The sequence below is a fragment of the Cucumis melo genome, chromosome 11 (genome assembly GCF_025177605.1).
Source record: "Cucumis melo cultivar AY chromosome 11, USDA_Cmelo_AY_1.0, whole genome shotgun sequence".
NCBI classification, from domain to species: Eukaryota; Viridiplantae; Streptophyta; class Magnoliopsida; order Cucurbitales; family Cucurbitaceae; genus Cucumis; species Cucumis melo.
In genome coordinates, this window is record NC_066867.1 from 3,464,365 (window position 1) to 3,485,030 (window position 20,666).

Sequence of the window (20,666 nt, forward strand, 5' to 3'; positions counted from 1 at the left end):
GATTATGCAATGTTTATTCTCCCTACTCTCTTAGTCTGGCTTTACTCTTGTGTCACAAGAATCCTATTTTGTTGTACTCAATTCTTATATACTTGGATGTTGTTCCATTGATATGATAAACAACCACAACAAGAAAAAAAACTTCGTAAACAAGCGTCGAAACAATCAATAAAAAGATACTTATCATGAATGTATCTCAACCAGTAATAATTTGATAATAAATTTAAGTTAACGTTGAGATTAGATAGAAGTTAAAATAGTTATTAGTGATAAATAATTAAATTTAGTTAGTTAAATTAAACTATTTGATTAGTCAATCATTACAAGGGTTGAATGAGATATTACTGATAATTATAATTATTATAGACGTAGTTGGATTTTTGTTATTTATTATTGGAAGAGATACGTTGGATCTAACAATGTTTTCATTAATACAAAATTGATAATCTTAAGAAACGTTCGACCAAGAATCATGCACGTGTCTTCGCCTCTTTGAATATTCCATCTTCTTCCTTCTTCACTCCTTACTCACTATCACTACACTTCCATGGCGGATCTTTCGCTCTCTCTCCTTCCCTTCAGTTTTCACCCGCCAAAAATGCCTTTCAAATTCCTCCATTCCCCTTCACCTTCTTCAACCATTCCTCAAATCCATATCCCAAAATTCCCCAATCCTCTCTATCACTCTCGCCCTTCCTTCTCCTTCACCCCCACCATTCCCTTTCCTAATTCCCTTTCCTCCCCTTTACCCGTCAATGTATCGTCGCCGATTACCCGCCGTTTCTCGCTTCCTCACGATGATCACGAGCGGGAAGTCAGCAGCATCGAGATTGTGAGCGAAACCGAGAATGGAGTACAGGGAAATGAGCAGTTATTGGCGACTGGAATTAAAGATTTGGAGAGCCAAGGGTTGTTGAATCAGATGAAGGAGATTGTAACGTTTACTGGACCTGCTATTGGGTTGTGGATTTGTGGACCATTGATGAGTCTCATTGACACTGCGGTTATAGGCCAGGGGAGCGCCGTTGAGCTTGCTGCTTTAGGTATTAATGTGGATTTATTTTACTTTCTGCTTTTTTGTGGTTCTTCTTAAGTAGAAGTAATTCGATTGGAAGCTTTACTTGAATTTTTCAAATGGGTCGATTAAACAGTGGGTTCTTACTTCTAATCTACTGGATTGAATATATGAATCCGACTATTAACGACCTTCAGTTTCGAAATCTGAAAACGATGTTAGGTTTATCCTAATTATGGTCATCAAACTGTGATACTTATTTGGTGGAGACTGTTATTATTAATTTTCTGAACTTCATCTGTTTGTAACTTTTTTCTTGCAGGCCCAGCAACAGTTTTATGTGATTATACGAGCTATGTGTTCATGTTTCTTAGTATCGCAACTTCAAATATGGTAGCTACGGCCCTTGCTAAACAGGTTCTACTCAAAATTCAATTTCTGTTGCAGATAATGGGATAACCGTGCTGCATTTCTTGACTAGAAAGGTTGTTGCAGGATAAGAACGAAGTGCAGCATCACATATCAGTATTGCTATTTGTTGGGCTGATGTCTGGTTTGTTGATGCTCTTAGTTACCAAATTATTGGGTTCATTGGCGTTAACTGGTACTCAACTTCTACAATATTGCTTTTAGTTAAATGAAGGGCTCATTAGTTATTACATTCATCAGTTTTATGGACTATTCCTTCAAGTACTTCACCACATAGAGAGCTAGTATAACTTTGTCATCTGTCAGAAGTAGGATTGTTAATATTAAATTTACCTTCACTCGTTAGCTTTAGCTTTTGGGTAGATTTCAACATAATATCAAAGTAGGTAGTCTAGAAGGTTCTGTTCATTAAAACTGTGATAATATTTTCTCCTCGCAAGTTTTCGAATCTACAAGTGAAGGTGAGTGTAGATAATATAATAGTAAATTTACTTGATCGATTGGCTTCAGTTTTTGAATCAAGCAGATGATTCAAGAGTTACCAAGATATTATTGTAAATTTTCAGCTTTTGTGGGGACAAAGAATCCAGGCATCATACCTGCAGCGAACAAGTATATGCAGGTTTGTTTTTTTAACTTAACAAAGTTTGTTTTATTGATATTTGAAAAGTGGTGATAGAAGTTTGTCTTATATAGCTTCAAATATGACAAATTTGTTTTCTTGTTGTATGTGTCTCTCTTTCTTTTTCTCTCTTAGAACACTACTTTCAAATATTTCAGTAAAGAAATTTCAGCCTGTTCAGTTTTTTAGTAATTAAACATATGACTCTCACCGAGGCTTGTTATATATTCGTAATATTGGATTTCATTACGACTGTTTTTGTTTCTTTTTCTCTTGTTACGTGAGGATGATTGCTTGCTACAGTCTGATGCAGCCAAAAAATTCAAAGTCCTCGCGTGAAATTGTTAAAAGAACAGATAAACTGACGTCTGATACTTTAGAAGACCGGTTCCTCCAGACCAACTCCAGTTTGAACTTAAAAATATGCTAATCATCAGTTCTATTGTAACCATGTTTTTTAGAAAAATAATATAAAAATTGTTGTCAAATATTTCTTGACGCTCAAAGAAATTTAATGATCACCACGTATTAGGAAGAAAAAAGATACACCGACAGATTTGTCCTCCTAGAACTCATTACCCAAGTAATCTATATTCTCTTCATAGGCACAATGTAAACATATGTGGATCTTTCATCATGTAACAGCTAGATACACGCAGTCCTTCAATAACACGTAGCCAGAGGTTGCATGTTTAAACTTTGGAGCTCAATATGAAAATTCCTTGATGTCTCTTGGGTCTTGATCTTGATAGGGTGCAGTTGCCCGTATTAGTGGGGATAGGGGCTCTTGATACTGAGTTATGAAAAAAGTTTGGGCTAAACAAATATATATGTTTGTCCTTGATCATGGGAAAATCTCTTAGCTGTGGTGATTGTTAAAATTGATCAATAAGATGAGACAAAAATTCAAAATTTCTTTAAATAACTTGGTGGAGGAATTAGAAACTTTTATCTTTTAGATGACTTCTTTCATCTTCTTAATTTTCGTTAATTTATTAAGTGTTATGACATGTAATTTTATCATCCACTAATTTAAAAAATTACCAACAGTGAGGACTAAATTAAAAGGTGTTAAAACCTAATGATAAAACTGAAACCTTTTTAATAATACGTACAATTTTTTTTTAAGTTGAAGTATTGATATAATTAAATTGAATAAATGTAAAAGTATCGATATAATTAAACGTAACCCCAAACATTAGGAACTAAAACGTTTAGCCTATTAGGATATAACACAATAATCATAACTATTATTTTGATGCATAAAGTTATTTCAGGATATTGATAGCTGTTAATATATAGAGTTATATACTCTGTTTTACCTATAGATGTGGTGACTAGTGAGATAAATGTCGTTTCTTGCATAGATAGTGAATATATATAATTACTTCCAGGTGGCAAACAGAGGTTCCATCAAGAATGTGACCACAGCATACTGATAAGTCGACATGCTTCCTTGATTTCTTCTTTTCGATGTTTACAGTGTAAATGTTCTGAAGTTTCCATTATCATAATTGGTTTGATGACTTTAAGTTGAACTGAATCCTTTTTGTTGGTAGATTCGAGGTTTGGCATGGCCTGCAATTCTCGTTGGATGGGTTGCTCAGAGTGCAAGGTCCTTAATTCTATTACTAGATCCATGCCAATGCACCATCTACATTTTTCTTTCATAGATTTGATTTGTTTGTTTTATGATTGGTGTTGGCATATGAACCCATATGCTTACTTGCATTTTCATCCTTGTTTAATTTTGACAGGAAAAAAAATTTAAAACCCCGATATCATTTCCAATTTAAACTATCCGTTTGCACATTAGTGTACTTTTCATGCGCACACAGCTTGTCCATTGTATGTTTTAGACTTGAGGCCCCTACAATTGCAGTTTATTTCATGAGCTACATTTGTGAATTAAGCACAGATTTCTATAAGGTGTTTAATTACTTTTGGAATTGATTTTACGGTGATACAAGAATCTGAGTTGTGTATATGAAGAGGTCTTCCAATTTCCTTTAGCGTTTACTAATGACAATAGGATAAGTACCAGTAAAAGGAAATTGAGCTTAAGAATACTGAACTGGGGCAAATGCAATACAATATACACAACATTGTCAAAATGTACATATACCAAAAGTGAAACAATACGAATCACAATTTGTGAAAACTTCCAGTGATCAGTTCCTTGAAAATTTTCACCAAACTTATTAACTTCTATTTCATATTTGCTGCAGTCTTGGCATGAAAGATTCCTGGGGACCTCTGAAAGCATTGGCAGTTGCGAGTATTGTAAATGGCATAGGTGATGTGGTTCTATGCATGGTTTTAGGATATGGTATTGCTGGTGCTGCATGGGCAACTATGGCATCGCAGGTATGCTTCTTGATGTTAATGTTATTGTGCCTAATTTTATAGCATTTGTACTTGTTTACACCTCAAAACTGATCTTTTTTTCTTCTCTTGTATGGTTTCTAGGTTATTGCAGCTTATATGATGATAGAGCAACTAAACAAGAAAGGATATAGCGGATATTCTCTATCTGTTCCCTCGCCCGGTGAATTTTTGTCAATACTTGGACTTGCTGCTCCTGTATTTATAACACTGATGTCAAAGGTTCTATTTTATTAAACCCTTTACATTCATTTGTTTTCATTTGAGCAACGTGTCTAAGATTATTATCTTTCAGATAGTGTTTTATACTCTCCTCATCTATCATGCTACGTCTGTAGGCACATACACCATGGCTGCTCATCAGGTTAAGTTACATAGTTCTTTTCATTTTTGTCTTTCCATGCAAGTATGTCCCTTTCTTTTCCACTGAAAGTGAATGGTCATGTCAAATTTATGGCTTGTCATGCACTTCAGGTCATGAGTCAAACGTTCTACATGTGTAGCGTATTGGGTGAGCCTCTTTCTCAAACTGCACAATCATTCATGCCTGGATTCATACATGGAGTGAATCGTAGTTTGGATAAGGTGAGAACTTCTATTTCTAGTGACATACTTTTTTTTCTTTTTGTGAAATTTTGGTTACACGATACAATAGTAGTCACACCGATTTCATTTAACTTGAAAATGATTCCTTACATTGTTATGGATATTCATAAATCTTAGATACTTATTAACAAATGGTGGGGAGTTTATGGCCAATGAACCTCTTTTTTTATCGATTGTCCAGGACATTATTGTATCCCTTTTATATTGTGTAGGCTCGGATGCTACTCAAGTCACTCTTGATCATAGGAGGTATCTTTGGTTTGGTATTAGGGATTATTGGAACGTTAGTTCCTTGGTTGTTCCCTAATCTCTTTACACCTGAAGTGAAGATTATTCAAGAGGTCGGTTCATGATATCTATACCCTAAAACATTTGGAATATGTACCAATATTGTTCCCATGTCAGACCATTCTTTTCTATCGTCTCTCTTCATTCTCATAGCGATTAATAATCCACGATCCTTGTATTGTAGATGCATAAAGTGTTGATTCCATATTTCTTGGCCCTACTCATAATGCCTGCAACCCTTTGCTTAGAAGGGACGTTATTGGTATGTTCGTCAACCTTTTAGAATTTGTTGAAGTTTTTGCTATTGAATTGTATATTCACTTGTGGAGATATTCAGGAGGCGAGGCAGGAATGCCGATGCATCTCTGTCCCTCTTTGACCCCCGTTTAATATTCTAGTTCTGCCAAACTTTTCGTTTAATATGGCGGGGATCGGGGAGATTGCTTCTGACATTTACCATCTTTAGTACTTCAAAATTTTAATTAAATAAAGTAAATTCTTCTAAAAATATGCTTTTAATTTCTGGCGAGAATTTTCTACTCTTGCTAGGAGGAGGAACCGTGTCTCCATTTAGCTTATGGATAAAATTTTGTCCTTGTTTTCCACCTAAATGGGGATTTTTTGTCTTGCTTGTTGGTTTGGTAGTCAAGCCAAATTTAACTAAAAAAAATTGATCTTGGATGTATATCAAACCTCAAATATTTGGTTCCGTTTGGTTTTGGTTGTATATATAATATAAAACATATTTAAACTTTTCGGTCGAGTCCAATTTTATAATATACTTGTATAATGTAATACAAATGGTTTAGTTTGGTTTTCGATTCGATTTTCAAATAAAAGACGAACTGAACCGAAAATCTTGGTTTCCTTATAATTTTGAACCAAATGAAATCGACGCTCTGGTAAAAACTGAATATTTTGTTTGGTTTGGTTCACCCCTACCTCATGAGACCCCATCCCTACCGAGAGAAAGACCATCCTTACATTCACTTGTAGGCTTAAAACCATCAAACTTTCCTCAACTCTCGAAGTTTGATTCTTACAGGCTGGACGAGACCTAAAGTTTATTAGTTTATCAATGTGTGGATGCCTTTCTTTTGGTGCCCTTCTATTGCTGGTAATGTTTGATCTCCCAACCTTCCTCCAACCTCACTTCTTCTTCTCTTTGTGCTAATACTAACTCTATGGCTTTTTCCCAGATTGTAAACAATAGGGGTTATGGTTTGGCAGGCTGCTGGTGTGCACTCGTCGGATTTCAATGGGTAAAAACAACACATCCCTACTTTCTTTAACTGCAAATAGGTGTTCTTCTCACCTCATACTATAACTTTCTCTTACATAGGCTCGGTTTTTTAGCGCTCTTCGGCGTGTCCTCTCTCCCAATGGAGTGCTTTACTCTAGTGATGTAAGCCATTATGAAGTGGTAAAGCAAAAGGCTGCATAGGTGACAGTTCAAGTGAGTTTGTAGTAGACATTATTCAATACCTTCTCGATGTCGTCATCGTTCGAGTTTGATAAAGGTATGGATCGAAACCAACAGGTTATGCTGGCAGCTTGAAATAATGTTACTTAAAGAAAGATATGATTTCACTAGCAGGTTTTGATGGTTATGATGCTGGATGAAGTTAGAACAGAAAGCAAAGCAGCTTTATCTTTGGCTATATTCGCTTCGAAGCCTTTAGTATCTCGTGTTATAAATCATGACTTATTATTTGTTTGCTAGGCAGATAGTATATTGCAATTTGCATATTTTGTATTAGAATTTTAAGAAAATTATACTATATGGTATGTTAAAAAACTTGTGAAACAAATAATCTGTAACCAGAAAATAAAACAAAATAATAGTCTACTCATCACATTTCTGTTGAAGAATTGAACCCCAATTTGTATTTATCTTCCCTATTGAACATACAAGTTGTTTATAAATAGAAGGAGCAAGTTAAAAAAAAAATGATTACTCTGAAAAATAGAAGTTATGTGAGTTTGCATTTTGTTCTTGCTTGATGTCTTTTTGTTTGAAAAATTATTCTCTATTGTCTTATTTGTAAGTTCAGTTTCATATACATTTTCCTTTCTTTGCAAGTCTTAAAAGTAAATACACAAAAAACGATATAAAGTGTGTTTTGATATGGTCTGGATGTGACTTGTATTAAAAACGTGAAAGACAACCAAGTTGCAAAAGTAGAAAGAAAAGTCACGAGAGAGAATTTGACAACTCAATTTTCATTAACACGTATTTATACTAGTAGAATTTTTACTAAATTCTTTAGTGATCACAATTTTGGTCTTATTTACTTAGATTCTATAACCATAAGAAACATGGAGGTCTTTTGTTGTTTACCTAGATCTTATAATCGTAATGAAACGTGAAACCTTTTGCCAAATCCATGATCAAGAAATGCTATTTCAAAACCAAATTGATATATAAAAAACATAATAAAAAATAAATGGATATTTTCTATGAAAAAAAAAACTTTTCAAAAAAAGAAGAAAGGGTTTCTTTTTTATATAAAAGAAATAAACAAAAAACTACCGCTTACATGTCTTACCCATTTTTGACAATTCTGAACGATAAATTGCACATAATTGCTTTTTAGATAAAAAATGAAAAAGGACTCTAACAAGAGTCCAAATGTTGACTCTAAAAAAGGCAAACAAATCTCTAAAAAAGAACGACCAGGAATCTTCCACGTGTCGTAACGTCATTGAACATTCACCTTCATCGTCTTCCTCACATGACTCTTCCCTAAATTTCCTCTCTGTATTATTTTGAAGCTCAAACTTCGCTCCTTTTCAATTCTCCGGCGCCAAAAATGCCTTTCAAAATCCTCCATTCTTCTTCTTCTTCTTCACTCGTTCCTCGATTCCATTGCCCCAGTATTCTCAAACCATTCTCTCCCTCTTCCTTACCCTTCACTCATCCATCTCTCTCCTCCCCCACCATTACCTTTCCTTCCTCTTCCATTTCCTCCCCTTTACCTCCCCATTTCTCGTCGCGGAATCGCCGCCGATTCCCGATTCTTCGCGTTGAGATTGAGAGAGAAATTGGCATTGAAGTACAAAGAGATGAACAAGTATTGGAGATTGAAGGAGAAGAATTGGGGAACCAAGGGTTGTTGAATCAGATGAAGGAGATTGTAACGTTTACTGGGCCTGCTATTGGATTGTGGATTTGTGGACCGTTGATGAGTCTCATTGACACTGCGGTTATTGGCCAGGGAAGCGCTGTTGAGCTTGCTGCTTTAGGTATTTTATTTATTTTTCTTTTTCTTTTGCTTCTGTGTGATGAGAGTTCTTTTTTTTTTTTAACCTCATTTGTTAGATGTCAACTTTAATTTATATCTGGTAGTGAGGAGAGTTCTAATTTTTTTTTTAACTTCATTTGTTTGTAACTTTTGACTGGCAGGCCCTGCGACAGTTTTATGTGATTATACGAGCTATGTGTTTATGTTTCTCAGTATCGCAACTTCAAACATGGTAGCCACGGCCCTTGCCAAACAGGTCTGAACCATTATGGTAGAACTTTGGGAAATTCTTAGGAACAACCCAAAAACTTTTCATCTTTCACGACTAGCATCCTTTGTGACGCTTCATACTTCTTTATAATAGCTTTTCTCAATCCTTCTCGACATCTTGAATTTCGATAAAAATTAACTTCTTTTTTTCGCACATCCAAGCTTTCAGTTTCGTTAGGCTCTTAGTGGAATCTCGGCTAGCATGAAGACGGGGATTGTATGTAATAACCCACATCAGAAATCAAGGAGGAGGAGGAGAAAAAAAAAAACTGTTGGCTTGCCGAGGAGCCTAAAATGCTATGAACCCACCATTGCCATTTACTGAAAAAAGGTCTTGATTTGAGAAGCACCATTGGGAGTTCGGTCAGTTGGGGTTTGAAGATGATTGCATACAATTCTGGTCTTCTTCAATTCCTCCAAGAGAAAGTCCAAAAAGTTCGATAGTTGGAAGTGTCATGAAAAGAAGTTAATTTTTTGTTCAAATTTCGAGGTCGAGAATCAAGAAAAACTATTGCAGTGAGTTGTCAAAAAGGGTGCTAATTGTGAAAGTTGAAAACATTTTAGAGTTATTCTAACAATTTCCCCAGAACATTTTACTATGGATTCAGAGTACTCGTACTGCATTTCTTGACTAGAAGGGTTGTTACAGGATAAAAACGAAGTTCAGCATCACATATCTGTATTGCTGTTTGTTGGATTAGTGGCTGGCTTCTTGATGCTCTTAAGTACCAAACTATTGGGCTCGGTGGCCCTAACTGGTACTCAACTTCTACATTATTGCTTAGTTAAATGAAGGATCCATTACTTTCATCAATTTTATGGACTACTTATTTAAGTTCTCACCACATAGACTGTTAGAGCCTTTTCTTCTCCTTAAAGTTAGAAGAATAACGTACCAGGATGTTATTGTAAATTTTCAGCTTTTGTGGGGACAAAGAATGCAGACATCATACCTGCAGCAAATACCTACATTCAGGTTTGTCTTTTGGCTTAGTAAAATTGAAGCAATAATTGAACTTGGTATCTATATTTGAAAGATGCAATAGAAGTTTGTCTTATATAGCTTCACTTGTGATGTATTTCATCTTTTTTTATGTCTCTCTTTCTTTTTGAACAACACTTTCACATTTGTATGGAAATTTCAGCTTGTCCAGTCTTTTAGGAATTGATCCTAATACTTTCACTGGGGTCTGTTTACTTGATATTGGATTTTTCACCAAATTTTTGTGTTTCTTTTTCTCTGATTACTTTTCTCTTGGTATCATATTATTATGATAATTGGTTCAATGACTTTAAGTTAAACAGAATCCTTTTCGTTGGTAGATTCGAGGTTTGGCATGGCCCGCAATTCTTACTGGCTGGGTCGCTCAAAGTGCAAGGTTCCTATTACTAGATCCATGCCAATGCTCCATCTACTTTTCTTGTCATGGCTTTGGTCTGTTTGTTTCATGATTATTGCTGTTGGCATTTGAACCCATGGGCTTGCTTGCTTTGCCATTCTTGCTTTGAAATGGGAAAGTGAAAAAAAAAGTAAAAAACTAATATCCTTTAACCTTTAAGCTATTGGTTTGCCTACTGGCTTTATTTGTGAGTATGACATCTTGTCTAATGTAGGTTTTAGACTTGAGGCCCTTACCACTGTGGTTTATTTCATGAGTTTTCGTCTGTGAACTTGAGCGCAGATTGTTGAAATATTTTCATAAGCTTTCAGATGAGGCACCAAAAGTGAAATAGTATAAAATATCGTTTCTGCATACTTCCAGAATAACTCCAAGTGCTGCTTGATAATTCACCAAATTTATTAACTTCAATTTTCATGTTTGCTTTAGTCTTGGCATGAAAGATTCCTGGGGACCTTTGAAGGCTTTGGCAGTTGCGAGTATTGTAAATGGTATAGGTGATGTGGTCCTATGCATGTTTTTAGGATATGGGATTGCTGGTGCTGCGTGGGCAACTATGGCATCACAGGTATGTTTCTTTCTGTTCATGCTAATGTGTTTACTTTCACTGCATTTCTGTACTGTTCACACCACCTCAAAACGATCTCATGTTTCTCCTATATGGTTTTTAGGTTATTGCAGCTTATATGATGATAGAAACACTGAATAAGAAAGGATACAACGGATATTCTCTATCAGTTCCCTCGTCTGGTGAATTTTTGTCAATACTTGGCCTTGCTGCTCCTGTATTTCTAACAATGATGTCAAAGGTTCTATTTTGTGTATATCCTTACATTCATCTCTTTTTCTATTGAGTGAAGTGTCTAAGATTGTTTTTCTTTTAGGTGGTTTTTTATTCTCTCCTCATTTATAACGCTACATCAATGGGCACTCACACCATGGCTGCTCATCAGGTTATGTCACTTATTTCTTTTCGTTGTTATCTTCTATGCAAGTAGGCCTCTTTCTTTTCCATTAAAAGTCATTGGCCATGTCAAATTGATGGCTTTCTATGTAATTTCAGGTTATGATTCAAACATTTTGTATGTGTACCGTTTGGGGTGAACCGCTTTCTCAAACTGCTCAATCATTTATGCCTGGGTTGATAAATGGAGTGAATCGTAGTTTGGATAAGGTGAGAATTGCAATTTCTAATGATATGCCTATTTATTTTTACGATAGTTTTGGATGAATGGAGTTACACGAATTTCATATAGCTAGAAACGACTCCTGACATTGTGTTAGGTATCTGAACTTCCTGCACATAGAAATAAACACAAACACTTCCAGGACACCCAAAACCACCAGAATAGGGGATATCAGCATCCCTGTGTTCTATTATATATCGACCAGAAACCCAAGTATTCAATGATCACAAAATATCTCATGATCAGAGTAGATGCTAGAACAAGGAAACTGAAATGAAAACAAAATTACCGGTCGGCTAGTCTAAGAGAGCCGTCTCTCCTCAAATGAGCTCTCACTCCCAAACATCCCCTCTCCCTACTGAATCCCTAAATCGTACAAAAACCCTTTTGCTGGTTCCCGTACAATATTCCTTCGCTGGGCCCCCCCTAACTTTCTGCTTGTTGAAATCCCTTCTTGCCCTTCTTTCTTTCATACACTTTCACAATAGGAGGTCTCACACATTGTTATGGACGTTCATAATTATTAAAAACTTCCTTGCCTTGACACTCGTTAAGCAATGGTGGGTAAATTATGGCCTGGAGCCAAGAATGGACGGTCATTGTATTTATTATGGAAATCCTTTTATATTGTGTAGGCTTGGATGTTGCTAAAGTCACTATTGATCATAGGAGCCATATTTGGTTTGGTATTAGGGACTATTGGAACATCAGTTCCTTGGTTGTTCCCCAATCTTTTCACACCGGAAGAGAAGATTATTCAGGAGGTCAGTCATTAATATCTATATGCTGCCATTTTAATCGATTCTGTTCTTCCCTCCCCCCATTTTTATGACAAACAATACCATCACTGCCGTAGATAAGTTGTTGAAGCTCACATTTCTCTATTTCTTGAGATTTTGCATGAGAAAATTGGGTTTTATTTATAGGCTGAAACTACATTTAGAATTCCATTTCCTCTGATGTAGACTTGGAGGCCATTCAAAGTCTTTTAAACATTGTCCAACTGTTATGTATTTCAATTCACGTTTTTGTTTAAGAACGTAAAAATTAAAATGATGGTTATTTAATCATGATTTTAGAAACGCAAGGACTTATTTTTTTCTCGATAATTATGATGGTAAAAAATATCTCATGGTGTTAAGGATTGTATTCTTGTTCATTTGTACTTGCAGATGCATAAAGTGTTGATTCCATATTTCTTGGCTCTAGTCATAACCCCCCCGACTCATAGCTTAGAAGGGACATTATTGGTATGTTTGCTCTCGCCCCACTAAAGATTTTTCTCAAGTTTTTTCAACTGAGTTGCACGTCCACTTGTTTTTCTTACTGCATAGAGAAGATGAATCTTTTCTTATAAGTTGTAAATGATACTTCTACATGCAGATTCATACCCGTATCTGGTAAATCATCTACTTGTTTTCAATTTAATATCAAAACTCTTTATCAATAGTTTTTTCTTTTTTATGAAAAACAGTAACTTTCATTAAGAAATGAAAGAATACATGGACACAAAAAACCAAGCCCACTATAAGAAGAATTCCACTATAAGAAGGGACTCCAACTATACAAAGTCAAGTTTATAGAACAATTGCAGAAGATCTTTGAAATCAAAGCCCAATGGAATCAAAGACCAATGGGAGACATGAAAGCGAATAAGAGACCATAATCCATCACTCTCCCTCTCAACAACCCTAAACACCCTACCATTTCTCTCATCTCACACCACCCATTATATAGCACACATGCTGACACACCAGAGAAAACAACCTTTTTCCTTGAAGAGGAACTGCTCGATCGTTTCTCTAACAACTTCGTGATGAACACAGAACCAAAAGTTTGGAAGAAAACTCTTTATCAATAAATAGTTAATAGCCTAAGAAGCACAGACACATCGACATGTTAAATTTTGATGTATGTGAAAAGAAAAGGAAAAAAATGTCACCATCAAAACCGGGTGATCTGATTGCCGGTGGTCTTGGTGGTTGAGTTTTGGCGAGACAGAAAAAGAGAAAAGAATATCAGGGTTTTAAACTTTTGATCATGGATGAGTAACTTTTAGGTTTAATACCTCACCCGCAGTTTGTAAGTGGTCAGTGGGTGAGTGCTAAAAAACCCTGATTTAAAAAAACAATGGGTTGACAAATCAATTCTTTTTTAAATTTAAAAAGGAAAAAGAAAAATCAGCAGTCATTCCGTGTGTCCTCTACGTACCGTAAATTTAAACAAATAACAAAAAAAAATTAAGCCTATTTTGCATGTCGGTTAGGAGTTAGTGTCCGATACTGACACTTGGCAACTTTAGGAGTGTCAGTGATTTATAGTTAATTACTAATAAGGCAACAATTAGATAGATAGTTGTGATTTTCATTGCGAGATATTACTTGTATCATGGAGTTGGAATATCATCAGAAGTTCTTTCTTGCGTGGAAATGAATTTGTCTTTCCTTCAATAAGAAATGTAAACATCCTGGTTGATTTGGTATATGGATGCAACAATAGAAAAAGAGGGAGAACAATTCATTACAACTCAGAAAATCTTCAAAGAGGTAGAAAACAATGGAAATACCTAGTTTTGTGACTAAAATGTTCCGTGTTGTTTGCTCTATGTTTAGGCGCACTTCATTATGCAGTTATCAATGAAGAGAGCTTCCCTTTAAGTTTGATTTCATGGTTTGGAGGAGTGACTTCCATCTCTTCATTCTTGCAGGCTGGACGAGACCTAAAATATATTAGTTTGTCAATGACTGGCTGCCTTTCTCTTGGTGCCCTCGTATTATTGGTAATATCTTTATCTTCGTCCTTTAATATATATTTGAGAATGATTTTATACTTTCCTTTCTGTCATTAGTGTGAATTACATTTATAATCATTCAATCAATTTAGTATTTAATTCTACGCATTTAATTTCATTTTTTCATTATATTAAAACTGATTTTAAGTTATTACTAGTTTCATTTTAGCTATTTTAGAATCACTCTCAAACATGTCATTAATCTCTTTACGATGGTTTCACGACTTTGTTCTCGAGTCCCTTATTCTTCTCTTCCTTTCTGCTTTTAACTTTACTACTTATTTCCTACTTCTTCCAGATTATTAGCTCTAGAGGTTATGGTTTGACAGGCTGCTGGTATGCCTTGGTTGGATTTCAATGGGTAAGTATAATATAAGTTATCCCTTACATTCTTTACGTATAGATAGCAGCTCCTCATTTTCTAGAATCACGTTCTCTTTCGTAGGCTCGATTTCTTAGCGCTCTTCGGCGCATCCTCTCTCCTGATGGAGTACTTTACAGCAGTGATCTAAGCCATAATGAACTAGAAAAGCTAAAAGCTGCATAGGTAACTGTTCATTTGAGCTGATGATGTAGACACAATTCAATAGTTTTTCGATGTCTTTGCCATTCGAGTTCGATAAAGGAATGAATCAAAAAGGAAAGGTTGTGTTGGCACAAGAAGCATACAATTTTACAAGCAACTTTTGAAGGTTTTGCTCCTGAATGAAAGGTAAAACAAAAAGTAGAACAAAATTTTATCTTGGCTTCTTTTAGTTTACCTATAGTATCTGCTGTGAAGCCTTCTCTTGTGCTTCATCAAGAGTTGCATTTTAGGTTGAGTTTTGTGTCATAATTCATTGAAATTATAAATGCCAAATGCATACATGTCATAACTTTTCTTGAAGTAAGTGTATATCATTCAATTGTAGCCAAAATCTGTAACTGAGGTTCATATTTTAATATTAATAGAAAAAGGTTAAGGTGGGTTTGATATCAATTTTGTTTTTAGTAGTTTTTTTTTTCTTAAATTTGAAATCTATGCTTGTTTCCTTTTTCAATTACGGTTTTCATTGTTTCTTGAACTCCGTTTGTTAATTTCTTATTTTTAAACTTAGTTTTTGAAACATGAGTTACAAATAGGTAACAAAACATATAAATTAGGGGTTGGAGTAGGCATTTATAATGCATAATTTAGAAACAACGTAGCAATCAAATGACACTTGTTGAGTAAATCAGATTAAACAGCTCTACAAAATTTGGGATGTATTTGTTAATCACACTTGATCCAATTTGAATTTCATCCACATTTGTAATTTAAATATTCTACAAAAGCTTGATTTGGCTTCAAGAAATGTAGAAAGCAGTCATGATTGAGCACCTTTTAAAGCCAATAGAGCAGCTCCATAGGCAGCCTCAGTTTGAATTGCCCGACTCACGGGTAAACCAAGAACTCTCTCTCGTATCTTTGTCCATTTCTCATTTTTGGATCCACCTCCTGCTGTCAACACTTCTGCAACCTCACTTGCTCCTAGATCCTTCAATAACCTATAAGCCTTTCCCTAAAGGTTTTAAATACACAATCTTACGCCTCTTATTAAAGTTGTCTAAAAAAGACAATCGATGACAGTCTATAATATCTTATAAAGATAGTAAGATCTATTGATTTTGTAATGTAAAATTCTTGGTATGTCCTTTTTGGATTCGCTATTCTTGGATCGAATCCCAAAGTATCCCAAAGTTTGTTTATTAGATGAATGAAATTTATGTGTTATGATATAACTTAAAATTCAATCGCAAGGCAAGAATAATTGCATTAGAGAGATTAAACAGCTCTTATTAGTGTTCTATCACTAATAGACTCCACAAATTCTTTTACGTTGTGTTATATTGTACTTTTGGTCTAATTGTTATATTTGCAATCGTGATTAGAGAGATTGGAAAGGTATTATGTTTTTTTTTTTTTTGCCTTACCTCAATACGAGCAATAGATTCCAAAATTCCATGCAAATATTCAACATCACTTTCTGGCCGTGGATGTAATCTGCAGATCAAAACAGAGAAATGAACTAAGCACTAAGCAGTATTCTTGTTTGAAGTCGCAACTCAAATGAGGATGAAATCAATCAAACAACATAGCAATAGCAAGGACTTGTAAAATCTTTAAGCGAAGCAGAAGGATGTAACCTGGGAGCCATTTGGGGGTCTGCCTCTGGGAACCTCTCTCCAATTGAAGTTAAGGGATAATAATCTAAAGGAGAAGTTTTCATTGGATCAATTTGTTTGCTCAAATTTTCTAATTGGTCATCAGTAAAGATTTGTCTAAGAACGGCTCCTCCTGTGTTTGAAGCTCCTCCAACGAGCCACATATTGTCAAGTCGGTGACTGTACACTCCAAACCTTGCATCGTCGATCCGATTGCTACTCAATAGTTTTATGGCAAGCGTGGAGCCCAAGGAAGTGACCTAAACAACATTCAGTACAAGCATGACCGTAACGTAGAATAAGAGTAACAATAGTTTATATTTAGTTTAGATAAGAAATAGTAAATAAAGTAGAGACGAGGAACAAACACAAGTATACGTGGAAATCCTAGTACATGGAGAAAAACAACGATCATGATATTTCTTATTATTTTCTTATGATAATAAAAGTACAAGGCGGAAAAATTTATGGACAACTTGAGCCTAATTAAAATAATAAAAAATTAAGACAAAGTAAATCTCAACTACTCTGGAGCTTTTAACATGACCCAAGTCCACTATTTCTAACCGTAACAAGAGGATATGATTAGTAGAAAATAGTAAACATGACAATAAAGAGGAATTTTAAATATCAATAATGTAATTAGTTGTACATTATAATGTTTTAAAATATCAAATATTATAATTAGGTAGAGTGAGTTATAATAGCTTACTTCATCTAGATTAAAAATTCTCCAAATCGAACCAAGAACCAAGACAAAAAATGAGCTAGAATTGAGGCGTGATAAAGGTGAAGTAAGTCCAGCGACTTAACTATTAAGGCCACAAGATAATAGTTTTGGGAAGTAAAGGTAATATTCCATCGTTAGATTGTTTTTTTTTTCCCTAAGTGCGTGACAGAGACATTAGGAACATAATTTGTCTACTCCAAGAAAAGAAAAAAGTCATATGGCATCCTTACAGCTTGCCCTGGCAGTGTAGCACGTGCTGCAAGAAATGCAGCAATGCTATCTGTGGTTCCTGTGCATGCAATGCAATCATTTGGAAAACCTGCAAAAAAAAGGGTTATTGTTAAACGCCAACTCATTCAAAATATCCAAAACCTTCAGAAAGTGCTTAGGAACATCATACAAAACATTTAATTGCCTAAAATAGGAATTGGCCTTTGAAACAACAAACAAACATTGATCTTTTATATGTTTGGTAACGACAATTAAAATTTTTTATGTTATACATTTTCATAGGCTAATTACAGTAAACGAGGCATTCTTCCAGTAAAAAATATTATCCATTACATATATGAAAATTTCTTGTATTTGTTGGATTTCTGGAGGCAAACTTTTCATCCACGATAAGTAGCAAAGAACATACAGTTTCACATTTTGGAAAGCTGAAATTGCTTGTATTCTTGGTAGTAAAAAATGGAGAAAATACCAAATTGTGATCTAATGTCCTCTTTCAAATTTCCAATAGAAGTTCCAGGGGCTTTGACGTAAGGTAAAAGTTGAGAATATGGTTGAGCAAGAAGCCAGGGTGGGTAAGAGTCAATTTCAGGATCATAGCCAACCTGTGATGCAGAAAGAAGAGCTTAATTAGCTATGGGCTATTCCAAAATGATCCTGAAAACATAAGATACACTCAAAAGTGCAAAAAGCTTATAAAAAGCACCTTCAAAGCATTATTATAATCTGAAACCCCAAGCTTTCCATGTAGAAACCACAACAGCCAATCTGCTTGATGTAACAATGTAGCAGATTCTTTATTCGAGTCAGCACTGTTCCACCATGAAACCAGCTTGCATAAAGTAGATGATGCAGAGCAGACTGTATGGTTCACTGGAGCAATAGACTTCACCAATGGTAAGGCATCAGGACAACTCTCATTGTATAACAATGGCTTTGACAATGGCTGTCCCGTGTTGCTGCGCAAGTAGTATAGGCTGCTTCAAATACGGACTTTACATGGAAGGGACATAATCTAATGAAGGACATAAATTTCTAAAGCATGTTGACCTGTCCACAATTAAGGTGGTTGCAGATGTGCCATCAATAGAAATTGATGCCACCAAATGACGATAATGATTTGGAACATCTTCAAGCAGTGAAAAAAGTGTCGTTTTCCACGATCTTGCCCAATCGATTGTTTCGTGGCTCTTTCTAGACAACCGTAAAGTAACATCAGTACCAAGTACTGTATTCATGTTGCAAATTAATGAAATTTACACTAGATGAATTCCTCCTGTAACACAGTTGTCATAAACCAACAAAGTCAACTTGTACAGTGATTATGACAACAAAATTGTCCTTGCAGTATCAAGAAGCATTTCCTTCTTAACTACTCTCTATATTCACAAAGTTTGGAACAAACTATCTGGCTTTTGTATGTTGCAAATGTGAGTATTGATTACCGCATGAAGAAGCAGAAAAATAATTGAAAAAACAAAAGAAAATAACAAAAGTAGTGAAGAACTCCGAGCTTGAAAAAAATCACAAACTAGTGGCCACGAATAGGAAATCTACTATGTAAAAAATTGTTGCAACCACACGAAACAATTCTCTCTCTAACACCAATTATAAGAACACCCTCTCAAAAACTTTTGTACTACTCATGTCCTTTTATTTTCATTCTCAAACTAAAGAACTCAAAAGAAAATTTAGAGTTAATACACAAGTTTAAAGTGTTTTTAATTGAGACAATTTGAAACCAAGGAGTACTTTTATAGTGCTTAGAGCTTCCCTTCTTTTCCTTAAACCTTTTCGATGTAAAACAATCACTCTACTAATATTTTGCCAAAACCTAAGAAATGAGACATCCAACTCCAAGGCCAAAGACAAAATGGGATATAGGACATCTCACATCAATAATCCCCTCTTTCGAAGCAATCTTTCACTTGCCAAGATTCCATATAGTTAATTCATGATTGATCACAATTTACTGTTACCACATCGATGTCCCTTTCCCACCAAATAACTCTACAAAACACACAAACCAATTTACGCAAACCTCTGTAAAAAAAATACCTTTATAATATATAGGCTGAGCTTAGCTCATCCATCAGCTAATCGAAAACAAAGATTCACCTTACATGATAACCCAAAAAATATAAACCAAACTTCAAAATGATCATCATCATGATTGTACTCATGTACCTTATAAAGCGGATACTCCCTCTTTCCTTCCGCACAAACATCCCCATCTTTGTTAATGAGCGCAAATCTTGCGCCAGAAGTACCAAAATCCATCCCAAGGTAGAGCCGATTCCCTGATTGAGGAGGCACCACGTCAGTTTCAACACTCATTGTTGTCGTCTGTCTTCGTTTTCTTGGACTTCGATTCCTCGAAATCCAAATCCCTGACGCGTAAAGATCATACGCATTGATGAATTTGAGCTCACCCATCAACATACAATTTCGGGTAGAACAAAACTATGAACGAATGATCAGAACAGAACATTGCTCAGATATAGTTCGTAATTGAAATACAACATAGCAACAATACAAAAGAGAAAACCATAGAGTAGAGATTGAGAAAGAGAGAACCATGTTTAGAGGGAGAGTATGATGATGTTGATGGAAGCAAGAAAAAATTTGCAGCAGGAGAAAGACGATTGGAAGGAAGCATAGTTCTTTGAAGTTTTTTCAATTTTTCAGAATTCAGTTAATGTTTCTAATTGGATAAGCCAAGAGCGAATAGAGCCTCTCAATCCTCGACTTGTGGATTTTTTTCTGAAGTTGTTTTTTTGTAAAGACTACTCAATCTCAAAACGGTAGATCGATAATGTCTAAGTTAGTGCACGAAGTATTTAACTTGACTAAATATGAATATGTAGAGAGTTGCTTATCTATACGACCTTAGGTGTACGGTTATCTATGAGTCCTTTCTTTTTTGCTCGCACTTGAAGATGGGTATCATCAACAATGTCAGAATCGGTGTAGTCCTTAAGGTTGTAGATCGTTAATGACAAACTCAAATTAATAATTTTTCTATTGGTGAAACATTACAAACTTAATTGGTTAACTCGAAACTTGAGAGTTTAACTTTTCTTTTTGAAAGACATGAATCTCTAGGTAGGATTCCGACTTCTTTGAGTTTAGATCCATTCATGGCCAAGACCATGTGTTAGGCAACCCTAAACAATTATGATTACTATTATGTTCAACTTAATCATCTGAAGTTTTGAACATTTAACCTCTTAATCGATCACTGTTATATGTATAAATAAGTTAAACTTTGCTTAAGTCTGTA

The 20,666-nt window shown here is 35.1% G+C and overlaps 3 protein-coding genes across 10 annotated transcripts; 2 read left to right on the forward strand and 1 right to left on the reverse strand.

Moving 5' to 3' along the window:
* The first annotated feature begins 415 nt into the window (after window positions 1-415).
* Window positions 416-7,222, forward strand: LOC103499715 (protein DETOXIFICATION 46, chloroplastic-like). Of its 5 annotated transcripts, none has more exons than XR_539913.3 (15): window positions 416-1,043; window positions 1,338-1,432; window positions 1,511-1,619; window positions 2,011-2,066; window positions 3,626-3,681; window positions 4,295-4,433; window positions 4,536-4,673; window positions 4,747-4,815; window positions 4,926-5,036; window positions 5,270-5,398; window positions 5,530-5,607; window positions 6,391-6,462; window positions 6,545-6,607; window positions 6,688-6,865; window positions 6,943-7,222. XR_539913.3 is itself a non-coding variant. In XM_008462782.3 (14 exons), exons 1-14 carry the CDS (start codon window positions 548-550, stop codon window positions 6,744-6,746), a joined length of 1,656 nt encoding a protein of 551 aa, XP_008461004.1. In that variant the 5' UTR covers window positions 472-547; the 3' UTR covers window positions 6,747-7,222. The 5 variants fall into 5 exon arrangements, 2 of the variants coding, with proteins under 2 accessions (XP_008461004.1, XP_008461003.1); XR_007815699.1 differs by having other exon boundaries at window positions 473-1,043; window positions 6,702-6,865; XM_008462782.3 differs by having other exon boundaries at window positions 472-1,043; window positions 6,702-7,222.
* Window positions 7,223-8,103: 881 nt separating this feature from the next.
* On the forward strand, window positions 8,104-15,217 carry LOC103499716 (protein DETOXIFICATION 46, chloroplastic). Its single transcript, XM_008462783.3, has 14 exons — window positions 8,104-8,591; window positions 8,752-8,846; window positions 9,510-9,618; window positions 9,781-9,836; window positions 10,184-10,239; window positions 10,690-10,828; window positions 10,932-11,069; window positions 11,145-11,213; window positions 11,324-11,434; window positions 12,083-12,211; window positions 12,620-12,697; window positions 14,155-14,226; window positions 14,537-14,599; window positions 14,684-15,217. Exons 1-14 carry the CDS (start codon window positions 8,159-8,161, stop codon window positions 14,783-14,785), a joined length of 1,650 nt encoding a protein of 549 aa, XP_008461005.2. The 5' UTR covers window positions 8,104-8,158; the 3' UTR covers window positions 14,786-15,217.
* Window positions 15,218-15,371: 154 nt separating this feature from the next.
* Window positions 15,372-20,204, reverse strand: LOC103499717 (D-ribulose kinase). 4 transcript variants are annotated; one of them, XM_051079662.1, is made up of 9 exons: window positions 19,961-20,204; window positions 19,571-19,773; window positions 18,434-18,573; window positions 18,090-18,342; window positions 17,856-17,988; window positions 17,383-17,471; window positions 16,405-16,682; window positions 16,192-16,261; window positions 15,372-15,779 (listed from the first exon to the last, which is right to left on the reverse strand). In XM_051079662.1, exons 1-9 carry the CDS (start codon window positions 20,040-20,042, stop codon window positions 15,585-15,587), a joined length of 1,443 nt encoding a protein of 480 aa, XP_050935619.1. In that variant the 5' UTR covers window positions 20,043-20,204; the 3' UTR covers window positions 15,372-15,584. The 4 variants fall into 4 exon arrangements, with proteins under 4 accessions (XP_050935619.1, XP_016902626.2, XP_050935620.1 ...); XM_017047137.2 differs by having other exon boundaries at window positions 19,571-19,846; window positions 19,961-20,119; XM_051079663.1 differs by having other exon boundaries at window positions 18,434-18,577; window positions 19,571-19,846; window positions 19,961-20,119.
* Window positions 20,205-20,666: the final 462 nt, after the last annotated feature.